The sequence below is a fragment of the Vipera berus genome (assembly GCF_964194415.1).
Source record: "Vipera berus genome assembly, chromosome: 1".
Lineage (NCBI taxonomy): Eukaryota > Metazoa > Chordata > Lepidosauria > Squamata > Viperidae > Vipera > Vipera berus.
The window spans coordinates 190,934,465-190,955,658 of NC_138202.1; the positions used below are offsets into that span (position 1 = coordinate 190,934,465).

The following is a 21,194-nucleotide window of genomic DNA, read 5'->3' on the forward strand; positions in this document are numbered from 1 at the left end:
TAAGAAGATGTTGAAGAGCACTAGGTCCAAGACAGAAACTTGAGATGACTGGACCCACTGCATGCTCCCCTTTATGTATATATAATTCTACTGAGAATTACATGCTGGGTGCAGTTGGTCAGCCAACTGTGAATCCACCTGGTAAAGGTATTATCTATCCCACATTGTTTCATCTTACCAAGTAAGCTATGGTCTACTTTGTCAAATGCCTTATTGAAATCCAAGTAAACTATATCCACAGCATTTTGCTAATACACTAATTTAATCACATTATCAAAGATGGCAATAAGGGTTTCTGGAATAATCTGTTTTTAACAAACCCATCCTGGCTTCTATTTGATTGCCTTGTTCATTTCTAGGTGCTCACAAATCCACTGCTTGTTCATCTCTCAAAAGTAAATGTAAAGGTAAAGAGAAATTTAAATCACTTTTTTAAAAAAATGGACCCTAAGGGAAGAGGAGAGAGAGAAATCAATTCTTCCAGGACAGGTCAGAATAGGAGAGTTATACACCAGCATTAATATCCTTTGTGTGTGCACTTGCAGTCAATAGTATTCAGCAGTTCTTGTCAGCTGATTCATGAGACCAGAGAGTTCTTCTCCCTCATCTCTGGAGTCTCAGAGACACAGATGCTTGGAGGAGCTCCATGTTCTTTCCATGGAGAGAAGTTCTCTGCAGCTGTGGCTCTTCTGGTGGATGTAGGGGCCTTGAAATGACACAGTCACTGTAACCTCCTAGTTGTCCTTGGCTGATCTCAGAAAAAAAGACAGGTTTTCAAGTTCCAGGGCAACTCTGATAAATATATTTGTCCTTTACTGTTTAAAATACATGTATCCAGAGAACTTGCAATTTTGATTTTTTTCCTTGGTTTTTTTAAGTTGTAAAACAAAAACAAAAAGCAGTAAAACCAAAAACAAATATAGCAGATAATTCCAGTCAAAAAACAAACAAACAGAGGAAATTGGAAAAATATCCTCAAGCTGATGAGTGAAATCTGTGTGAAGAAAAACCTAGCCAGGCAGTCAGAGGTGAAAATGACTTCCTGAGATAAGGTCCCTACAGTTTAGCCTTGGCCACAGAGAAGATCTTCCCCTACATTTGCATCTTGCACAGCTGTCTCTTGTCTAACACTGGGACACCAAAAATGTTTCTACAGCAAGACTTGGGGATTACGCACACTGATGTGGGAGAGAGAGAAGAATTACCCAAGCTTTGCACTGTGATTATAAACAAACTGAACTGATAATCAGTGTAGCTACTCGCAAAGTATATGTCAGTACACCGGCCATTGGACACCCAGATTCAAGACTAAATCCAGGAGTAGGGACCAAACAGCAAATATTAAATCAGTGCTGCATCACATGCACTCTCATTTAATTCAAGACCTCAATGAGATATTTAGATATCTGTTCCTATCCTTAGATGCTCACAGGTTAAGACCTTTTTCAGACATAATCTTCATCATATTAATTTGGTTTTTAGATATTGTTTGGCTTCTAAACTTTTGCGGTTATTTAGATATTGTGTTCTATGAAACCTGTATTAGCTATATTTTTGTTTTAAAATGAGATGTTATTTAAACTGTTCATGTATTTTTACTTTTAAACTCTAAGAATTTGCTTAACTCTGTAACTAAATGAATCAGCTTTAAGTGATTATCTGACTTGTATTGCCATGAGCATTTCCAATTTTTATTCTGTATCTATTTTTTTTAATATTTCTGCAAACAGTATTGTTTCCTGCTTCATTCCACTATTAATCCATCTTTTTTCTGCATTATAAAAAATAGTGTACTAATTAATAACATAAGAATTTAAAGCAGTTGATTCTATATTAGACAGAAGTATCTTTTACAGTTTAAATATCTGTTGTGTAAAGAAGTACTTTCCTTTTTCCACCATGAACCACCCTGCATTTAGTTCTACTCATTAAGTTTTATATTATTGAGTGACATTGTCTGAGATATGAGCCACGGAATGTGCTTTGTGCAAGACTGTGCTTGAAAAAGATCCAGAAAGTGCAGCTGGTTCAGGGATCCGTGCTTCTTCCTAACTGGCAGTCATAGACATTCTGGATGCTGGTCAATCTAGAGACTACTGGTGTTAACCTTGGACTCACTAACATTTCTAAAACACATTTGATCTGCATGTAATATTTATCCATATTTTTCTTGGGCTTAGCATATTGTGCAACTTGGAACAACCGTTAACTTGGCTTCTTTATGGTTTAAATGATGTGATCATGGTTTCTTCTTTCAATCCCAGACTAATTCATCCATCCCAAAAAAGAGTTATGGTTTAGTTGCAAAGCAATTAACTCTTACAGCCATGTATTCATTGCTCCTGAAGACTTTTTTTTACTCTTTTTGTAAAAAGGGAGGTTTTTTTGTTCTCATAGCATGTGTAATAATTATTTTCAGTAACTAGTATTTTACATAGTGGTTAGTAAAACTGTTGCAATTTCTACCACAACTCCAAGGTTATGTGTACGTGTACACACACACACACACACACACACACACACACACACACGTTTATGTATAAGGGCAACAAAACGATTAGAAACCTAGAACAGTTCCTTAAAGGGAAAGACTATAATTATTGTCGCAATTCATAAAATAATATTATTTATAAAGTAATTGGGGGTTGATATACCTATATCATCTGGGTATGCATTGTTTGTTCTTAAGCAATGTTAATGCTTTAAATATTTTATAAATGTTTTACACAAATTATAAAATGCAGAGTGTGGAGAACTTCTATTTTTTATTGCCAATTTTAGCATTTCCTCTCCAACACATACGTTTTGGTACAATTTAAACAAGACAGGATCTTCATACATTATCTGTCAATGTTTGTGGGCCAATTCTAAATAAGACAAAGTAATTCAGTCAATCCTGTTATATAGGCTTTATGTATTTGTTTATCTAGATTATACAATGTATATAATATCATGCAGGAATTCTCTAGAGAATATTAAAAAAATGTTGAAACTATAATCTGGTGAGGAGCAATTAGTTATCATGTCAGAGCAGTATGTATCTTACTAGGAAATAAAACTGAGAAATAAAATCCAAATTCATATATTTACTAATGTTCTAAAATTCTAAGTAATAATCAATCTGAAATATTTGCAATACTTTTTCTTCATAGATTATATTTCTTTAAATATTTGCTTGTTCCCAAGCCTAGACATTTCCTGACTTTTGTTAAGTAGACAGACTCAGTGTCTAATTGAGAGAGGATGTGAACAGACCAGATGACATGGTGTAATTCACATAAAGGAAGTCTACTGTTTTGATGTTTATAAGCTCCATATGCTAGTTGTTTGTACTTTGATAAGAGCATTTTTGGTACACAGAACAAACCACAAGATTCACTACATACTGCTGTACAAAATTTATGCATCTTTTGTGTATCAGAAAGGACTGAAAAGGCAAGAAGGAGGTTGTGTTGTATACCAAATCAGTGTGACTTGCTGTTTAATACTTTTAATTTAACTGAAGAACTAAGCCCAAAGAATTTCAGAGTTTAATACATGATACATAGGGGATAGCTATATTATGTTAAATTACAAAATATGTTAAAAAGTTTACTATTCCTATAATTATTTGTGAATAATATTGCAAATTTGTGATTTGTGATATTTGTGAATCATACAATTATGATATATATATATATATATAATACGAGATAGAACATGCATAATATGGCCAAATTCTTCATTATGCTTATTTGGTTTCATCAAGAAGGAAGATTATATGATTTCACAGGAACACTTTTCAAACATTGCAAAGAGTTGCCCTGAGATTGCAAAACTGAAAAACGAAACATTTTTGTCTCAGCTACTGGTGCCTGTATCCCCCTCTCCAGGAAGCACCTAATGGCAATGGGAAGATCCCTCTGGCCAGAGAAGGAACAGTTGCAGAGTTCTTCCTTCCTATCAGAAATAACATTTGGAACCAAACTAGGTGGTTACATAGTCTACCCTTTTCAAAATAAGTATGAGAATGATCTCTCTCTGTGTGTGTCACGTGGGTGCAGCAATTCATACAATTTATGCTTTCAACAAATTCTTTATAAATTGGATGAATGAGTAAACTGTCTTGCCTTTGATGCTTCCTCCTCAAGTGTATTCCCATTAGCTACTGAGGTCTAAGCTTTGTATACAGGGTTCTTCAGAATGATGGGTAAGATTTATTAGTGTCCATGATAAGTGGCTCCGAACAATCATATGATTGTTCCAACCATTTCTGTTAATCTAAGTGGCTGGAGGGATGGAATTAACATCAACACAATTCTTAATCTGTTACATAACCCAAAATAGAAGCTCTTTAGAGTGCCTACTATAAAAAGACACCTTCCACATTTTGAAGATAACTAGTTGATAAAAATCTAGGCTCCCAAGCATGTTGATAAAAAGCCTAGAGAGAGGGAGTGGACTGTGGGAACTCCTCATCCCAATCCTGAAATGAATTTGGATGCTGAATTCTGAAGCTTTAAACACCTGCTAAATATAAGATGAGGGACACGGTGGCTCAGTGGGTTAAAACAGCAGTTTGGCAGGTCGAATCCCGAGTGCCACGTAACAGAGTGAGCACCTGTTACTCATCCCAGCTTCTGCCAACCTAGCAGTTCAAAAGCACGTAAAAATGCAAGTAGAAAAATAGGGACCACTACGGTGGGAAGTTAACAGCGTTCCGTGCACCTTTGGCGTCTAGTCATGCCGGCCACATGACCATGGAGATGTCCTTGGACAAGCGCTGGCTCTTCGGCTTTGAAACGGAGATGAACACCGGCCCCTAGAGTCAGAAACGACTAGCACGCACATGCGGGGGAACCTTTACCTTTTTACTAAATATAAGATATATATACATTCAAAGTATTCTATAGAATTAGGAAAAAGAAATTTCCATTGTTTTATATAACTACATTTTCATTTCTATTTTAACTTTATCTGGCTCGGGTGTGTATGTATAACATTAACTTTTTATTTTATCTACTAATGCCTTTCAGTGCAAAGGAAAGGTATACTGTATTTTCCAGAAAGATGACTTTATTTGCTGCTAATAAATATGAACGGAAAAGGGGAGTTGCCTTTCACTTGCTAAGAAAGGTCATAGTGCCTGCTGTCTGGAACAGCACCCCCCTGGAGACATGTATAACCCCCACCCTAACCTACTTCCAAGTGAGACCTGAAAACCTGGCTCTTTTCCTAGGCATTGGTTTAGGATATTTGGTGGGCCTCCAAGTTTGGGAGTAATATCTGTTCCTTCAAGTGCAACTTCATTCTTTTCTACTGTAAAGTTATCATCATCTTGCTTTTTATTCTTGTGAAGCTGCTCAGAATCACCTTGAATTCTGGCAAAGAAAGAAAAGGGAGAAAGGAAGGAAGAGACAGAAAGAGAAGTCCATAAAATCATACTCAGTGTTTCCCTCCTTTTGTTGCTGAAAATAAGAAAGAATGAAGGGACATTGAAATGAAAGCAAACAAATATGAGAGAGGTACAAATAACCAAGCGTCAAAAGATTGGGAGAAGCTGTGTTTCAAGAGGATGTGGAAATACATAAATAAATTTCCATGGTAGTGGAAATAAATTATGAGTTATGATGAAAGAAGAAGTTAGCTTTAAGCATAATCTTTATTTCCAATAATTCCTCTGAGTCATAAAATAGGTCTTTAAAATTTAAATTTAAATCTTTAAAAATTAAAATATGGGCAGCTGTATCTCTGTATTGAATGTTCAGATGTGCTCACTTGCTCAGAAAAAAGCATTTAATTGAGAGAATTTTAAAAGGAGACTGGCCAATCCATGCAGAGTTGTCTGCAGGATAAATGATTAGTGCCATAGATTCTGCATCCTATTTATAGCAGTTCGAAAGCACGTAAAAATGCAAGTAGAAAAATAGGGACCACTATGGTGGGAAGGTAACAGCGTTCCGTGAGCCTTTGGCATCTAGTCATGCCGGCCACATGACCACGGAGACGTCCTCGGACAAGCACTGGCTCTTCGGCTTTGAAACGGAGATGAGCACCGGCCCCTAGAGTTGGAAACGACTAGCACGCATGTGCGGGGGAACCTTTACCTTTACCTTATGATTTAATAAGAGAAGGTGGAGTTTGCATGTGCAGAAGTGCAATACTGTTTTTGTCATTTCCCTCCCTTGCAGATATTACTAGGACTATCAGCATCTATAAATTACCTAATCACTTGCTAATAAGTAATAAGTAGGTGAACTATCTAGTTACTTACATCTTGAATAACAGACAGCATACAACACTAATGGCAAAAAAAATTTTTTCCCTCCTGACCATGTCTCTAAGCTTCCCGATTACATCTGGTCAATTGCCAATGTATCAATATTGCAGGTGATCTAGCAGAGCTCTTCTAAGCTCCTTTTGATAGCTAATTATATCTCAGGGTTTAAAAAATATGAGTTTTGCTAATAAGATTTGTTGATACCAAAGTAGTGATATCTGTTTATATTTACGTATAGATTGCTCTAAGTGCATCCATTTTTCATACGATGACTGTGCAGACCTTTGAAGTGATGCTTTATTTTGAGGCTATTTTCAAGTTGCCCGTCTCCTTGAAGGGCAGAATGAGAGTAGGTGAACCTCCTGGATCTGGATGCTAAATAGGCTTCTGTGCGGCACCTGTTGCCACCAAAGCGGTGGGCCAGACTAAATCAGCCCCTTCACATTCACCTGTCTCACAGGTGAGGTGTTGAAAGGTATTGTGGGGCAAACCCCCCCCCATAAAGGATGGAATTGTCAGGCCTAAAGAACCAAGAACGACTCGTGGAGTCATTTCTGAGTAGTTTTTTATTGTTGTTCACCTACAAACAGAAATCTTTTCAAAGTAAAGCAACTATCTGCATGACTATTAGATATGCTCTGTGAATTGCTAGGGAGTGGCTGTTTTAACCCTCTTCCTGCCAACCAACTTTCCAAGCTCCACTTTGCCCTCTGGGAAAGAGCCCCTCCCTCCTATGACTCCAGACTACATTCCATCACAGGCCACTACCTGCTACTGAATGAAAGGCAGGATATTAGTTAATTGCATTTTAATTGTTCCCAAGAATTTAATTGTTATGCTTTGTATACTGATCAGGCTGACCACCTGATTTCTAGGAAAAATGGGCAAAGCTCCATGATTTCAGAAACTGCATTTTTTGTAACAAATTATTGTTTATATCCCTGGTTTCTGGCAGGGATAGGGTAAGTAGAATCACCTGAATCATGACATCTTCTCTCAAATTACACAGTCATTTACACAATTATGTCAGGATACACATGAGATCAGTATGGTCTGTGTTGTATGCTTATGTATGTAGCTTTTAAGCATCAGGTTCACCATTAGCAGGAGAGGGCAATATTTATAGACAGGCAGTATTTCTAATTGTTAAGCTGCCAATTAATAGTCATGAACCAGTGATGTCACTAGAGGGGCAATTTAAGATTTTTTTTTCTGACAGCGCTTAGTTTGTTTTCTGGCTATGTAAATTACATTTATCTCAGGATATACACTTTAATGTTTTTATCTGTTTCTTGTCAAATAAATATTACAGGTAGTCCTCACTTAGTGACCGTTTGAAGTTACAATAGCCCTGAAAAAAGTGACTTATGACCATTTTTCACACTTATGACTATTACAGTATCCCTATGGTGACGTGATTTACATTCAAATGCTTGACAATTGACTCACATTTATGATGGTTGCAATGTCCTGGGGTCATGTGATCCCCTTTTGTGACCCTTTAACAAGCAAAGTCAATGGGGAAGCCAGATTCACTTAACAACTGTGATGCCAATTTAATAACTGCAGTGATTTACTCAACAACTGTGGCAAGAAAAGTCGTAAAATGGGGCAAAGCTTACTTGATAAATTTCTCACTTAGAAACATAAATTTGGGGGTCAGTTGTGGTCATAAGGTGAGGACTACCTGTATTTGTATGCTGTCACTTAAATCTATTCCTGTTTCAGTTGTATTTTAATTTATTTCTCTATTTTTGGTTTTATTGAAATTTTGAATGTGTCCCATGTTTTTCAGGGAGGAAAGTCCTACGCTGGACCATGTGCAGGGAGAGACTGCAGTGAGGGCTGTAAATGTTTCCCAGAAAAAGGAGCTCGTGTGAGTACCAGCATCTTGTTGCATTAAAAATTCTATTATTTTAATGGATTAACCATTAAATTTGGTATAGGAGTCTGGAATTAAGATATTAATGGGTAGAATTAAAATATAAATGAACCAATCCCAGACATGCAGATTGACAGCTTCTTGGGAGAAAACAAAATAATCTGGAGCTAGACTTTCACACCTCTATAAAATACTCATTTATCAGAAAATAATAGGTAAGTTTATCTTTTGCCTTTACAAGTTTATCTTTCTGCCTTTCCTTTTTTTAAATCCTGGGAGGATAAATTCATTCTGAAATAAAGGATGGAGAATATCATTTTTCATTCTTGAAAAAACTGTAAAGATAATGCTACATATATTGGGTACTCTGTTTTGCAAAATGCCAATTTCCCAATTGTATTTTAATTGCGAGTATCTTAAAAAGCAAGAATCTCAATGGGAGCCAAAGTGGAATCTGTTGGCCCCATGGACCTCATGTTGCCACCATCTGTATTAATGGCCTTGGCTGGCAGGGGTGCCCACACAGGGGGCTTACGGCTTGTCAGAATGATGAAAGCAATATGGGAACACAAGGAGAAACCTCTCCCTTTTACAATGTAGAAAAGTAAAGTTCTACATTTAGGCAAGAAAAACCAAATGTATAGGTATAGTATAGGTGGTACCTTGCTCAATAGTAGTAACTTTGAGAGGGATCGTGGAGGCCTAGTGGACAATCACTTCAATATAATAATTAATAATAATAATAAACCTTTATTGTCAAAGTACAACATGTGTACATTGAGATTAGCTGAGCCTCCCCCCGTGCTCTCTCTCCCCAACACACAGTGACAACAAACCCTCCATCCTACCACACCATGTGAACCAACTACACCACACACCAGACTCCCAAGTCAATTCTGCATAAGTTCACAGAGATTATATCCCATTTAAAAGCCTAACAGCCCACAGATAAAAGCTATTTTTCAGCCTGTTGGTACGGCTGGCTATACTCCTATATCTCCTACCAGATGGTAGGAGAGTAAAGAGATACCAACGAGCAACTCTTCCAAGGCAACGAGCCCTGGCGATGTCATCCAGTGGTGTCAGGGGACAGCCCACAATGTCTTGTGCTTTGCTCACTACCCTCTGTAATACTTTCCTGTCCGTGGCTGTCACACCAGCAAACCAAACCACAATACCATACAAGAGGACGCTCTCTATAGTAGACCGGTAAAAGAGGGTCATTAGCCGTTGTTCTACGCTGTTCTTCCGCAAGACCCTAAGAAAGTGAAGCCTCTGTTGGGCCTTTCTAGCCACCTGGGTTGTGTTAACTTTCCAGGTCAGATCTTCACAGAGGTAGACTCCCAGAAATTTAAAGGAGGAAACTCTCTCCACACAGTCCTCCCCGATGTAAAGTGGGGCAGGTTCCTCCTTTTTTCTCCGGAAGTCTAACACTATCTCTTTCGTCTTGCCAATGTTTAGGTGCAACTTCTTGTTACTACACCATATGGATAGTTTTTGTACCTCCACCCTATATGCTGTCTCATCCCCACCTGTAATAAGACCTACCACAGTTGTATCATCTGCCAGCAGTGTGCTGCAGCTGCCAGCAGTATGAGCCAGCAGTGTGCTGCAGCTGCCAAAAAACCCAACACAGTGCTAGGCTGCATTAACAGAGGGATAGAATCAAGATCATGTGAAGTATTAATACCACTTTACAAAGCCTTGGTAAGGCCACACTTAGAATACTGCATCCAGTTTTTGTCACCATGATGTAAAAAAGATGTTGAGACTCTGGAAAGAGTACAGAGAAGAGCAACAAAGATGATTAAGGGACTGGAGGCTAAAACATATAAGGAATGGTTGCTGGAATTGAGTATGTCTAGTTTATTGAAGAGAAGGGCGAGGGGGGACAAGATAGCAGTGTTCCAACATTTCAGGGGCTGCCACAAAGAAGAGGGAGTCATGTGCGGGGGAACCTTTACCTTTACCTTTAGTTTAATGAAGAGAAGGACGAGGGGGGACATGATAGTAGTGTTCCAATATCTCAGGGGCTGCCACAAAGAAGAAGGAGTCAAGCCATTCTCCAAAGCGCCTGAAGGCAGGACAAGTAGCAACAGATGGAAACTAATCAAGGAGAGAAGCAACCTAGAACTAAGGAGAAACTTCCTGACAGATAGAACAATTAACCAGTGGAACAAGCCTCCAGAAGCTGTGAATGCTCCAACACTGGAAGCTTTTAAGATGAGACTGGATAGCCATTTGTCTGAAATGGTATAGGGTTTCCTACCTGAGCAGGGGGTTGGACTAGATGACCTCCAAGGTCCCTTCCAACTATTATTATTATTATTATTATTATTATTATTATTATTATTATTATTATTATTATTATTATTATTAAATCCTACAGTGCATGTTGAGAAGAGGAAGGTCTCCCCATGAAATTTCTGTTTTTCTGATACTCCTAGGTTTCTTGCTACCAACACTGTTAGTTTTGAGCCAATACCTATCTATATTAGAATGTGTCAACTGAACTGGCTCATGCCAATTGTGAGTTCTTGCTTTGTTTTTCCTATAAATATTAGTTTTCAATATATAGTGATGATACGTGACACATACTCATTCATATCACTGGAAACAGATTTTTTCCATTAATTTAATAATATTTTCCATTGATTTAATAATATTTATAAGTCTTATTGTCAAATAAAAATCTGAATATTTGTTGAAGAAATTATGTGACCATATTATCAAATACAGGTATTTATTACAGTGTGACCTTATTCACTTTTAATAAAATAAATAAATATAACTTAAGGTATGCATGATGACGATGTTGATGATATCCATTCAATTGTGTCTGACTTTTGGCGATACTATGGGTAAAGTCTTGCACTACTTCTTTGAGTTTTTCACACTCAGGCTGGTGTCAGCTTTGATGGTGTCCAGCCAGCGCTGTTTCCTTAAAGTATGCATAGACCTCCAGTTACATTACAAATTTAATGAGAGAAAAAAATAAAGTTCTAACAGAATTAGTTTTTATTATCAGAAGATCCATTGTTATTTTTAGAAATTTATCTGGAACATGTTTCCTGACCAAAAGTCAGTTTAGCTGAATCTAACACAAAAAAACCTGCTTTGTTCTTAAAAATAAATAAGAATTTCCTATCAGAACATTTAAACATTCTCATTAAAGAGAAATAATCTTAATCAGGAAGGAACATTTCAGTGTCACTTTCCTAATGAATAAATAATACAACAATGAGGTCATTCGAGGTACTGACATTAAAAAGCAAGACAGACAATTTTCAGATGTTACCCTATTTTTGAAATTATTGTGCTGTTCTTATTCTAAAACTATTAAAGCATTTTGGGTCTTTGAGAATATAATTTTTGGAAAGTTTAATGTATGATATAAATGTTGAAATCCCTCAAACTCACACTTGCTATGTATGTTATATTTATAGATCTTTTATGGATGCCTTTTAATATTGCTTAATACTGCTTATGTTTATTTATTTCTCTACTACAAACAGCAAGATATCCTCTGGGTATTTTCACTTTATAAATTAGGAAAATAAGTCAGATGACTGAGGGAAAAATACAATTTGTGTGATTTACTATAAAGATGTGGGAGGTTTAAGAAATAATGGAAACGCCTTTTTAAATTTTTTTGAATTATTAAGTTACTGTATATAACTATTCCTTCAACAATATTTACATGAGAAAAACTTTCATCTTCCATATCAGGATACAGAGATTTAACTGACTGAGGAAAACTTTTTAAACTTAATTTTCCCAATACTGTGGACATTTTGATGGAACACAATCCCTTGCCTCTGATCATCCCATGTTTTAATTTCTGAAGCCCCAAAGGAAATGGGGAGGGGGAATGAGCTGAGATCACAGATGTTGAGGGGGGGGTTGAAAAAGGAAGCCCTTCCTGATAGCATTTGGCAAGAAAGGAAATACAAGAGCAGATATGTTCTGTTTTGTTTGCGGGTGGGGTATAACTCAGTTCTTTAGTGTTCCAACTTATTCAATATCATTAGCTTCCTTCTCTCTGAAATGTGTCCCCTGAAACCCCTCCAGGAGTGGGATTCACTTATCAATTCATTTCAGGACCAGGTCACAAACCACATAACTGTGGAGCCATGCCAGTTCAGATGATGCTGACATAACACCAGATATAATTGTCTCAAAAGAACACTGCATAAATGTACATCGGATTGCAGGAATAGATTGATTTATCAATATGTATTACTTCTTAAATCTTGTCTGTTGGGATTACTTTGTCCAGAAAAACTCTCTTCTGTGTGTTTAGGGGGATTGGGAGGCAGCAGCAGAATGTCTGTCTGTCAGGGGAGACAGTTATAAGTATTGTACAAAACAGTAGTGGGTGTCTGTCTGTCTTCTTGTGCTTCCCATGGGCATTGAGACTCTTGAGGTTCAGAGAAACTGAATAAGGTTACATAAACATTTGAATGATTTCTTCACAACTGTTTCTTTGAGGAGAATCTTAGAGGAAACAACCTCTGCTGGCATGGACTGTCATCCCATTTCTGTTTGCATCTACATAACACTTGCAGAGTTGGAAGAGGGAGCCGTAGATGAGGATGGGGATACTAAAAGGGGCTCAACATTAAATAGTACTGGTTAAGGAGGCCAAAACCATTTTGTTCAGTATTTATATTCTCCCCTCCAAATGATTTTAGTGAATGCCATGTAAGTTAATTAAACTACTATAGAATTTAATCCCATTGGAAGAGGTGATCAGATATGCAGTCTGCAACCCTGCAGCATCAGGGCTTTTTTAATCTAGCTTTTAGAAGAGTGAGTAAATGGAGGAGAGTCACCAAATGCCGGAAGATACCATCTTGGTCAGTGGGCAAACTATTCTAATCAAATCTACACAGCTACATTTAACCTTTTAGGATCTGTAGGATTGTTTTGATTCTTGCCCATTCATTTGCCTAACAACTGTTTAAGAGTTGTTTTTTAAATGTTGAAAACATCTTGGTAGCCAACTGATTTTTAAGACCTGTATTATGCTTGCTAAATTTGTGTTAGCAGTTGTTTCTCAAGACATTGCGGCTAGCACCAAAGTTGTGAGACTGATTCAGTATACTTCTGTCCTCATGCACTTGGCAAATCACACATCTAATTTGGTATTGCATGACCTATGGGTGAAAGTCCTTATATAACTCTCTTTGACATATGCAGTTATTTAGTGAGCATGTAACTAATAGCAACTTGGAACCTCTCTAGAAAAGACCCAAAACTCCAGAAGTTATTGAATCCAATGTGCGCTTGGAAAAATTCTTAGAGAATCAACCATCTATATTGTACCATATATATTGCACCCCTAATTTATTTTAGGAATTAAGAATTGACTAGGATTGCTGATTCTATTTATCTTAATCACTCCATTAATTTCCTGGATGATAGAAAATTGATGAACATGAAATGATTGACGCATACATTAGATACGTAAATCTGATCAAAGTCAATGCCTTTTCTTTTTCCCTTCTCCCCCTCACCTTTTTCCCCTTTTTCCTCCTCACTGTGTCTTACTATTTGCTTTTGTATTTTTGTATTTTATTCTATAATCTAATAAAATGTTACAAATTGTAGAAAAAAGTAAAAAAGTACTGGTTTTAATTTCTTCGATGGGAGTTCCTTTGCTTAATCCCTTTCCCTTTGCACTGATAAATGTATGATGAATTTATCCATATTTATTAATATGCACTACTACCAGCTGGCTGGTTGGCTGTTCTTCCATTCTCCCTTTCCTCTCCATCCACAGTGTAGTAAGAATACACACACACCCAAGTCCCTTCACTGTACCCCTAAGATACAGGAATCAAGCGCAAAGCAAGAAAGGCTCACAAAAGCCTTCCAGAATAAAGAAAAACTAACTCTGTTTTTTTTTCTTTAAGCTGCCTCAGGCCTGTCACAATGTTGCAACCAGACCCTGAAAGGCTCTGGCAATTGCAAAAAGCGATAACCTTAAATTAAGCCTGTTTATCTACAAAGAAAACTTGCTAAAACCCATAGACAGACTCAAAATAAGGAGGTGAAACTAATTACATTTGTTCAAAGGGATTAAACCTACTGAAGCCAACATTTTGGACTCATTGCTAGCCTTTGTGAAACAGACTAAAATATTCCAATAACCAAAGCACACAAACCGAGCCTCTGAATTATGAAATGCTGTAAAAACTGTACAAAAATCCTTATGGTAACCCAATCAAGATGCCAGCTGACCCAGAACTACGTAAATAAGACAACCTCCTTTCCGACATGCTCATCTCCCAGCTTTTCATTTCATCAGCACTGATTGCGTTCTCCTGGCTGGAGAAAACAAATCAGGGGATCTTTTCTTCCAGCAACAGCTGCTTCTTCCCTGTCTCTTTTTCCTCCCTGCCTGCTGAGCTCTCCTTCCACAGCTTCTTCTCCAACCCCTTTTCTGCCAAAACCACCTCCTTTTATATCCTATCCTCTCCTCCCCCTCCTTTTCTCTTCAGTTCACCTCCAGATATGGAAGCGCCAATCATCTGGAGCCCTGCGGTGCTCCTGGGACTTCTGCCGAGCCCCGACAGTCCTGCAGCTCCAGCTGCCTCTCCCTTGTGTCATTTCAGCTCATTCCCCTCCCCCACTACACTTGTCTACAAGGGTCACATACCACCTGCCACATGCCAAAGTACCACTGGTGGTACGTGTACCATTGGTTGAAAAGCCCTGATCTAGACCAACCATCTGCAATGTGCAGGAAAACCAATTAAAACCATCCTTAAGTGTCAGCAGTTCAGCCTCTTCTTAAGCACTTCCAGAGTGGAGAATTTGCAATCTCTATAGTAGATGGGGACGCGATGGCTCAGTGGGTTAGGACACTGAGCTTGTCGATCAGAAGGTCAGCAGTTTGGCGGGTCAAATCCCGAGTGCCGCGTAACAGAGTGAGCGCCTGTTACTCGTCCCAGCTTCTGCCCACCTAGCAGTCCGAAAGCACGTAAAAATGCAAGTAGAAAAATAGGGACCACTACGGTGGGAAGGTAACAGCGTTCTGTGCGCCTTTGGCATCCAGTCATGCCAGTCACATGACCACGGAGACGTCCTCGGACAAGCGCTGGCTCTTCGGCTTTGAAACGGAGATGAGCACCGGCCCCTAGAGTCGGAAACTATATTCTATGGTTGTACAGATGTTAGTATTAGGTAATTTCCCCCTATATTTAAATGAAATCTAATAGTTGCAACCTATACCCAATATTTCTGGTCTCTCGTTTTATGGTAACAGAAAAAAATCCCCACAACACCTTTTAATGTATCTGAACGCTGATATCATGTCTCTGCTCAAGCTTTTTTCTCTAGCCTAAAACATCCCCAATTCTTTCAGACTGGTCTTGTAGGGAGTGTCCTCAAGTGTCTGTTATTTTATTTATTTATTTGGTTCATTTGTTAAGGCTGCCCAACTCCAAGAAGACTTTGGATGGCATATATTCAGTCCAATGTATATATTACAAACACAATTTAAAAACCACATGAGTGTCCAAACAAAAAAAAAACCACACACTCCCAACATGGAAGAAAACTCAACAGGGGAAAAAACCAGGTCTCAGGAGACTTCCACAAACCAAAGAGAATGGGAACCATCCATATCTCCAGGAAGATGCTGTTCCAGGGGACAGGGACTGTGAAAGAGAAGACACCCTTCCTCAGTCTCATAAGATGGCAATTTTTAATTGTTGGGACCTGGGCTATACCTACTCTGCCTGAATACACCAGATGAACAAAATGAAGTAAAAACAGATGGTTCCTCAAATAATTATCTTTATTGTCCTCTGAACCTATTTAAACCAGAATTTCCAGAATATGTTTCTGGAAATTGTATTGTATATTTCTGGAAATTGTATAGTATTTCAATGTGGTCTTATCAGTGAAGAATAGAGAAGATTGTACTTATCTTTGATATAATGCTTCTTTTAATGCAGGCCAGAACTGCATTATCCATTCTAGTAGCTGTCTCACACTGCTTCCTCATGTTCAGCTGGATGACAGTAATCACATCCAAGAGTTTCTATAGCAGTCACCCTTGTGAGGTAGTCCATATTGCTAAGCACACTGATTTGTGCTTAAAATTGTAAGCCACCCTGAGTCTTTGGAGAAGGGTGGGATATAAATGGAATTAAAATAAAAATAAATAAAATAAATATGAGAAGCATATCCAGAAGCTCTAATTTTTACGGTAAGTTTACATTAACAGAATCTTGAAGTATGGAAGTACATATCTCTCCCTCATCTTTATAGTCCTAGAAAAACCCTCTTCCTTCTGCAGGCTCGGCTGTCACTTTTCTGACCATTGTCTTATCTGTGGTATTTCTTCCTGTTTCCCAGGGTCATTCTCACATAGCATTACAGCAATGTGGTGTAATCCCCCATATTATGTGATCTATATTTCTTTACCCCAGATGTAATACTTTACATTTCTCCTTGCTAAGGACATTTTGTTCTTCTCAGCCCACCCTCAACCCCAATCTTGTTCCCTTGGCTAATTCCTGGAATCCTCCTTTCTTGAAGAAGGGAACTGCATTTGTTCTTCTCCAGTCCTCCAACACCTCCACAATTCTGCAGAGCTTCTCAAAGACAATTGACAGAACTCTTTAGCCAATTCCTTCACTATTCTGGATTATTTCTGTAACGTATTGGGCTTTGTCTTGTTAAGGGAACACTACGTGGGTTAATCACTGGAAGGCTAATGGCTCCCAGCTCCTCAGACAACCCGTCTCCAGCGCCACCATTGGCTGCCTGTAGGGCGGAAATAGGTTGCCTATTGGCCGCTGCCTAGAGGCCAGGGTATAAATTGCTGCATTCACAGTCCTGTTTCTCAGTTCAGATCCTGCAAGCAATAAACAATGATCTTTGCTGAACTCACTAGCCTCGTCTCGTCATTAAAGCAACGAACCCAGTATGCAACACTGGCGATGAAGGTGGGATCCTGCTCCTCCAAATGAGCTGAAGAGTCACTAGGGGAGAGGCAGCGCACGCCTGGCGGAAAAAGCAATTCCCCCCGTACAGTTGGCTAGCACAGCCACGCTAGCAACCACACGCTCAGAGGACCAGTCCCTGGGCAATGGGGGAGCAGGATTCGAAGACACCGAGCACCAGCCGCGAAGACCAGCAAAAATGGCCAAGGTCGGAAAGCTGGAAGAATTCAACATAACTCAGCCAGAAGGGTGGTCCTCGTACCTGTCCAGGGTCGAGAACTACCTCTGAGTGAACCAGGTCGCCGAGGACAGATTGAAGGCCGCCACGCTCCTCTGTGTGTGCGGCCCAGCAATGTTCGACATAGCGGAAAACCTGTTCGCGCCAACGCCATTAGAGTCTGTATCATTCGCGGACTTGAAGAAGAAGCTCGGAGACCACTTCCAGCCCAAGCTGTCAGTAATCGCTTGGTGCTATGCATTTGAGGAGAGTCCAGCAATCAGGTGAAACTGTGTCCGAGTTCATCACGGCCTTGAGGCAGGCCGCATGCCTGTGCCAGTTCTCCAACATTGAGGAGAAACTACGAGACCGGTTTGTCTGTGGTCTCCGAAACTGAGAGCTACAGCAAAAGCTCTTCGCCAAAGAGAATCTGTCATTCCCAGATGCGCTGAAGGAAGTCATGGCGGACGAAGCCGCCGGTGGGGCCGTACAAGCCATGCGGCCTGCCAAAACTACACAACGTGAAGAAGCCATCCACCACAAGGACGCCGAACACACAGAAGTCCCTGAAGACGACACAGAAGTCCACAAGCTGCACAGACACCACGACCAACAGCGTCGCAGCGACAAGCAACATGGGGCCACTTACAAGGCAGATCCCTTCCTTAGATGCCCAGGTTGTGGTGGCTGCCACCAACACTTGGACTGTAGGTTCCAGACAGTCACAAGCTGGGCCTGTGGAAAGATGGGCCACATCACGTTTGTCTGCAGAGGTCGCCAGAGGGACCGTCCATCGAATCGCCAGTTGGAAGATCCAACCAGGAGAGGTACCTGGGCCCCAGGACAGTATAGCGTGGGGTTTTGCTCCAGCCGCAGTAGCATTTGCCGTACCGGGGCTCACCACCTGATTAAGCCAAAGCATAGACTTCAGGTGGAGCTGCAAGGGATCCCCTACAAGATGGAGCTGGACACTGGCTCCACCGTTTCCATTATTTCCCTTGAAACATTTAATTTCGTTTGTGGTCTCAGTAAAAGATGGGACAAGCTGAGGCCATCTGATATTGTATTAACTGATTTTCAGAATGCCAGAGTCGCAGTCAAGGGTGAGGCCACACTAGCCGTTAAATTTAAGGGGTTTTCGGGGCACCTGGATGTTGTCGTAGTAGGGGGTCAGCGAACGAGCCTGATCAGGCTCGATTGGTTTGATGCACTAAGCATCCAAGTAACCGGGATCAATAGTACACAAGTCACAAGTCTAGCAACAGTATGCAAGGAATTTGCTGATGTGTTTGATTCAGCTCTGGGGACATACACGGGCCCGCCAATAGCATTTAAACTAGATCCAAATGTAGTGCCAGTCAGGATTAAACCTCGTAGGGTTCCATTTGCTCTTAAACACAAAATAGACGCTGAACTAGATAAACTTGTTGAACAGGGCGTACTGCAGCCAGTACATGGGGGTGATTGGGAGACCCCAATCGTAACGCCACTTAAAGCCAATGGGGAGGTCAGAATCTGTGCAGATTACAAATGCACAATTAACCATGCACTCAAACAGCACGCATACCCAGTACCAGTAGTAAGCCACATCCTGGCATCTTTGCAGGGTGGAACCATTTTTGCAAAATTAGATTTGGCTCAGGCCTACCAGCAGCTCCCTGTTGATGAGGCCACAGCCACGGCACAGACTATTGTAACCCATAGGGGGTGGTTTAAAGTAAAGTGCCTGCATGTTGGGGTCAGTGTAGCCCCCGGCATTTTTCAGGGCACCATGGAACGTACACTCAAGGGCATTCTGGGGGTTTGCCCCTATTTTGATGATGTGCTCATCACCGGTGAGTCCACTGAGGTACTTGCAAGGAGGCTCAGAGCCGTCCTGCAAAGGCTGCGCAAAGCAGGTCTCAAGCTCAAAAAGAATAAGTGCAGTATTGGGGTCCCCTCAACTGAGTTCTTAGGGTTTCACATTGATGCTGATAGCATCCAGCCTGCTGAGTTGAAAGTAAAAGCCATTCAGATGGCACCCAGCCCTAAAACAAAAGGAGAGCTGCAGGCATTCCTAGGCCTCCTAAATTTTTACCACACGTTCCTTCCTAACAAGGCCGCAGTGGCAGAGCCACTACACCAGCTCTTGGATAAAAATGCTACATGGAAGTGGACTAGAGTTCACAAAAAGAGTTTCTGGGAATTGAAGGCCCTTCTGTCCATTAGTTCCACTATCACTTATTTCAAGGAGTCAAAGCCAGTTTGCTTAGCATGTGATGCATCCCCATACAGGGTGGGTGCAGTCCTAAGTCACTTAGAGGGAGATGGAACTCAAGTTCCAATTGCTTTTTATTCAAGGACACTGTCCTCCACCGAGCGTAATTACGCTCAGATTGACAGAGGCACTGGCTATAGTTGCTGGGGTAAAAAAATTCCACAACTATTTATACGGCAGGGACTTCATGGTCTTCACAGACCATAAACTACTATTGGGGTTATTCACTACAGACAGACAGACACACCACATTTTATCCCCTAGGATGCTTAGATGGTCCATTTTTTAATCAGCTTATACTTTTAAGCTAATTCACAAACCTGGCAAGGATATGGGCCATGCAGATGGCCTGAACAGACTTCCACTGCGTCAAATTGAATCAGACCTGGCCCCAGCGGCCCGCGTTTTGTCCATTCAGGACTTGCCGGAGTTTCCCCTCCATGCGGGGGTCATTGCTGCAGAAACGGCAGCAGACAAGACCCTACATAGAGTGCTATCTTGGGTCCACACAGGGTGGCTGGATAAAAACCCAGGTCCTGAGTTTCAGAACTGTGTTACGAGGAGACACGAGCTCTCAGCTCACAAGGGTTGTATTCTTTGGGGGAACAGGGTCATAATTCCCACCTCACTAAGAGACAGGGTGTCGCAATCACTTCATGAAGGTCATCTGGGTATTGTTCGCATGAAAGCCTTGGCAAGAAGCTATTTATGGTGGCCAGGATTAGATAAAGCCATTGAGGCCCAGGTGCATGGGTGTTATACATGCCAGCAATCAAGGCCTGAAATGCCACACGCTCCAGTTCACAGGTGGGAGGAGACTCACACTCCCTGGTCTAGGATACATATAGACTTCGCTGGGCCCTTTCAGGGACAGCTCTTTCTTATAGTGGTCAACAGCCACTCTAAATGGCTAGAAGTTATACCAATCGCATACATGACTACTGCTATGACCATCCAGGTGCTTCGGAAACTCTTTGCTATGCACGGGCTGCCGGACGTCGTAGTGTCCGATAACGGGGCCCAATTTACTGCGGCAGAATTTCAGGCGTTCCTGAGAGCAAACCTCATGAGGCATGCAACATCGGCTCCATTTCACTCATCTACTAATGGTCAAGCCAAACGTATGGTTCGCACCACAAAGGAGTCATTGAGGTGTATAGTGACTGGGGACTGGCACCACAGACTGGCCGACTTTTTGCTCTGCCAACATTCCACTCCTTGCACGGCAACAGGGAAAAGCCCAGCAGAGCTGCGCTGGGGAAGGCGACTAATCACAAAGCTGGACAGGCTGCACCCAGACTGGGTGGCAGCTGACGCCTCTCACCCAAAACCCCTGAGGGGGCTGCAAGTGGGCTACGGGGTGTGGGCCAGGAACTATGGGCATGGGAACTTGTGGATGCCAGGGAAGATTACCAAAACGTCAGGCCCTCTCTCATACAAAGTGGGCCTAGAGGGTGGGCGAGTTGTCCGTAGGCCATATCGATCAGCTTAGGAAGCGTTTCCAGAATGGCCACAAAGCGAGGACTTCATCACAGGTCCTTTCCACGGACCGCAAACCGGCAGCCTGGCCGAGCAATCCATTGGCTCTGAGGGTCCAAGCAGCCAGAGCAACAGGGAGG

At 40.7% G+C, this 21,194-nt stretch overlaps 1 protein-coding gene across 1 annotated transcript in view; it reads left to right on the top strand.

Moving 5' to 3' along the window:
- COL4A2 (collagen type IV alpha 2 chain) overlaps positions 1-21,194 on the top strand; it is a 201,561-nt gene that overhangs the window by 31,651 nt on the left and 148,716 nt on the right. Inside the window, exon 4 of the mRNA XM_081313055.1 lies at positions 8,055-8,135. Within this exon, the coding sequence (XP_081169181.1) occupies positions 8,055-8,135 (81 nt within the window). The remainder of the gene's footprint in view (positions 1-8,054; positions 8,136-21,194) is intronic.